Genomic DNA, 3,908 nt, shown 5'->3' with positions numbered 1-3,908 from the left:
TTTGTTTATTCATAAATATTTATCGAATTAAAATATTTTGTAGCAATATTTTAGCGTATATTATCAAATATGTTTTGTGATCAGATCAATTTGATCAATAAAATAACCTTTTAGTAAACATTTAAACTAAATATTAAAAAACAATAATTAAGATTAAAACAATTTAAGATTGCCTGAAACATAAAAAGGCTTAAGACCTCTAATCCCAAACAGTAATTATCAATCCAAAACCAAGAAACAAACATGTAAAACATAGGGGCTGAGATTAGCAAATAGCAGATAAGGCATGATAGAATATCATACTACTGGTAGCGTGAAACGTCGTGTTTTGAAATTAAATATAAATAACAAGAAACTTCCCAACTTTATGATGAAAGACAAGATTCTTTTTACAGTTATACTGCTGAGGCTTATGGAAGCAAAAATAAATTTCAACCCAGCAGACTGCTCTATTACATGTAACGGTACGCCTAAATCATCTCCCCCATTAAGTGGAGGAGGCGGAGGTGGATCGGGTAATGGTGGTGGCATGATCACTGGAGGTGGTGGAGGTGGTGGACAGCCTTCAGCCATCTGCAACTGTGTAGGCGTTCCTGGAGGTACAGGAGGCGCGCTTTTAAAACCCCCTGGACCACCAGGAGGGGAAGGAGGAATACCCCCATCACCAGAAGGAGGATTTGATACACCACCAGGAGTAACAAGCCCACCCACCGGAGGCTTTACACCACCAGGAGGCTTTACACCACCAGGAGGCTTTACACCACCAGGAGGCTTTACACCACCGGGAGGATATACACCACCGGGAGGATATACACCACCAGGAGGATATACACCACCGGGAGGGGAAATACCGCCACCGGGAGAAGAAATACCGCCACCGGGAGGGGAAATACCTCCACCGGGAGGTGAGATACCGCCTCCACCGACAAAAATAGTCACACCACCCCCAACCTTTATAACAACACCCCCACCAACCATCACTACACAACCACCCCCACCAATCCAACCACCACCACAACCACCACAACCACCACAACCACCACAACCACCACAGCCACCACAACCACCACAACCACCACAACCACCACAACCCCCACAACCCCCAATCCAACCACCACCACCACCACAACCCCCAATCCAACCACCACCACCACCACAACCCCCAATAACCCCACCACCTAAACCACCAACTACCCCACCAGTAACGATTACCGAAACAGAAACACCATCAACAAGTGAATGTTATACTACAAGTATTGTAATAACTAGTACATCAGTTGTTACAGAACAAAAAGAGTGTCCTGAACCACCGACTGTTACAAATGAAGTTACTGAAACAAGAACACAGCATGACTATATTACAGTCTCCACACCCCCATCGACAGTAAAAGAACCACCAGTTACAATTACATCTACTACAGAAGGACCACCCGTTGTAATGTATTCTTGTTATACACCACCAGCACAAACTGTAGTTAGCACATATATTCAGTACTCATCTGTGTATGTACCAGGCCCAACTTCGTATGTAACACAACCCCCACAATATATTACGCAGATACAAACGGAAATTTCACAGGTAAGTGTTCCTGGTCCTATAAAATATGTAACAACCCCACCACGAGTATACACTTCGATTGTTCAGATGCCACCACAAACTCAAGTCCTTTATCAAACTATCAGCTCAACAGTTAAGTATCCAGTAACAGTAACGGAGCAACTACCACCACCACCACCAGTTACAATAACAGCTCGACCACCCCCCGTAGCACCCCCCGTAGCACCCCCAGTAGCACCCCCAGTAGCACCACCAGTAGCACCACCAGTAGCACCCCCAGTAGCACCACCAGTAGCACCACCAGTAGCCCCACCATATTTGCCAATTACATCTAAACCTTTCGTTCCAGGCGGAGGTTCCGGTGGAGGTGATGAAGAAACACCTAATTCAGGATCAGGGGGAGGCTCTGGAACAAGCGGAGGTTCTGGATCTGGTAATGGCTCAGGAATGGGCGGAGGCTCTGGCTCAAGAATGGGCGGAGGCTCTGGCTCAGGAATGGGCGGAGGTAATGGCTCAGGAATGAACGGAGGCTCTGGTTCAGGAATGGGCGGAGGCTCTGGCTCAAGAATGGGTGGAGGCTCTGGCTCAGGAATGGGTGGAGGTAATGGCTCAGGAATGGGCGGAGGCTCTGGCTCAGGAATGGGTGGAGGCTCTGGCTCAGGAATGGGTGGAGGCTCTGGCTCAGGAATGGGTGGAGGCTCTGGCTCAGGAATGGGCGGAGGTTCTGGTCAAGTATGTGAACTTATTTGTGAAGCACCACAGGCCCAAGCACAACAAGCAGCACCCGTTAATCCTGCACCTCCTCAACCTGTCGCACCCCCATCAGGCGGATTGGGTGGACAAGGAATGAGAGGAGAGAATTGCGAAGTGATATGTGAAGAAGGAAAGTCTATGGCTGGAGATTCAGCCGCTTCTGAAGGAGGAAAGGGAGAACAAGCAGGCGGTGTGGAATGTGAAGAAGAGAAGAAGAATCTAAATGAGTGTGAAACTGGAGATTCATTGCCCGTAATAAATATCGCAGGTGTAGAACAGCCAGTAGCTCCATCATACAAAACAAGTGGACCTCAAATTACTATGAACAGCGCAGTGGATTGTTAATAAAGTAATCATTTATCATATTAGCATTAAATCGAATTAAAACTTATCAATCTTATTTTTACTTGAATACAATATAATGGGCTATTAAATTTTGCAAAAAAATTTTCAAATACATTTATTTTCTATGTTGATTATCTTGATTAGCAAATTTTAAAAATATTTTATATCAAATATAAGTTCCCACTAATATTCGTTCCTCTATAGAATAAATCCGCTATGTCTCATATTTCGTGACAATTTGATTCTATAAATATTATTTTTCTAACAAATTGCCTAAATACACCCCTCAAATTCGTTCTATACCCCAATGCCGCTATTAGATATAGGTGATTGGTTTTATATCTGTACAGCTTAATTTATGGCTAGAAAGTTGAGCAATAATGAATAAAAACAAATCAAGGGGAATATTTTTATATGCGTTCCCATGTGGTGTGGCTATGCATGGCCTATTTGAATTAAAATATATGTTAACTCTTTGTAACATATTGTGAATGTCTTATTAGAATCAAAAAATCATATTATTGAACATGTCGTATAGATTTTATTCATAAAACAATTATATATATATTAATTTGTCTACTATTGGTAAATTTGACGCTTGTATTGCAAAAAATTGGCTTTCGCATTCTTAAAAAATCGAAATTCATTTTCACACAATCAGTAATTGAATAGAATGCCAGTACTTTCAAGTATCAATTTTTGTGCCATTACTTTTTTTGGAAAACTATGGAAAAAACTCACATAAACTCTAGTAAGTGTTATCACTATAACACATACTAATTTTTTTTAGAAATTTTAACTCTACGATAAAGTCAATGAAATATAAAAATAGATGATATTTTTTGATTAAATGGGTTTTTAATTACAATAGTATCTAGAATCGTTCGATGATACACCATAGTAGTGAATTTAAACAAAACCAATGAAGATTTGATAAACCTATTCAAAAAATACATTAAAATACATGATGTGGCATAGATGAATATCATATTTATACATAAGCTAATCAAGATGACATTAAACCCCCCCCCATAAATTAGCAAACAATGGAATGCAACAGATCCTTCTTACGCTACATATAAGCCTTCGATTTACATGCTCATTTATACACTGGTAAATTTTACGGCTTATTGATAATTCAATATTTGATACAAAGGTTTTTATAACAGATTTTCACATTTCTTTTGATATTTTATCTTTTTTAAACCAAATAAAGAAGGTAAAAATTTACTTGAAGCTAAAAAAGTTATGG

The 3,908-nt window shown here is 40.4% G+C and overlaps 1 protein-coding gene across 1 annotated transcript; it reads left to right on the top strand.

The window, feature by feature from the left end:
* The first annotated feature begins 381 nt into the window (after positions 1-381).
* LOC147067574 (uncharacterized) lies at positions 382-2,668 on the top strand. The gene has a single exon (XM_085953531.1). It carries the CDS (start codon positions 413-415, stop codon positions 2,654-2,656), a length of 2,244 nt encoding a protein of 747 aa, XP_085809657.1. The 5' UTR covers positions 382-412; the 3' UTR covers positions 2,657-2,668.
* Positions 2,669-3,908: the final 1,240 nt, after the last annotated feature.

The sequence above is a fragment of the Rhyacophila brunnea genome, unplaced genomic scaffold, assembly GCF_057557595.1.
Source record: "Rhyacophila brunnea isolate RB1 unplaced genomic scaffold, BYU_Rbru_1.0 scaffold_38, whole genome shotgun sequence".
NCBI lineage: Eukaryota > Metazoa > Arthropoda > Insecta > Trichoptera > Rhyacophilidae > Rhyacophila > Rhyacophila brunnea.
Note: the sequence above shows the minus strand (reverse complement) of the source record. Positions and strands in the feature narration are given on the sequence as shown.

Coding starts and splice junctions, on each gene's coding strand:
- LOC147067574 (XM_085953531.1), top strand. CDS start 413: ATGGAAGCAAAAATAAATTTCAACCCAGCAGACTGCTCTATTACATGT.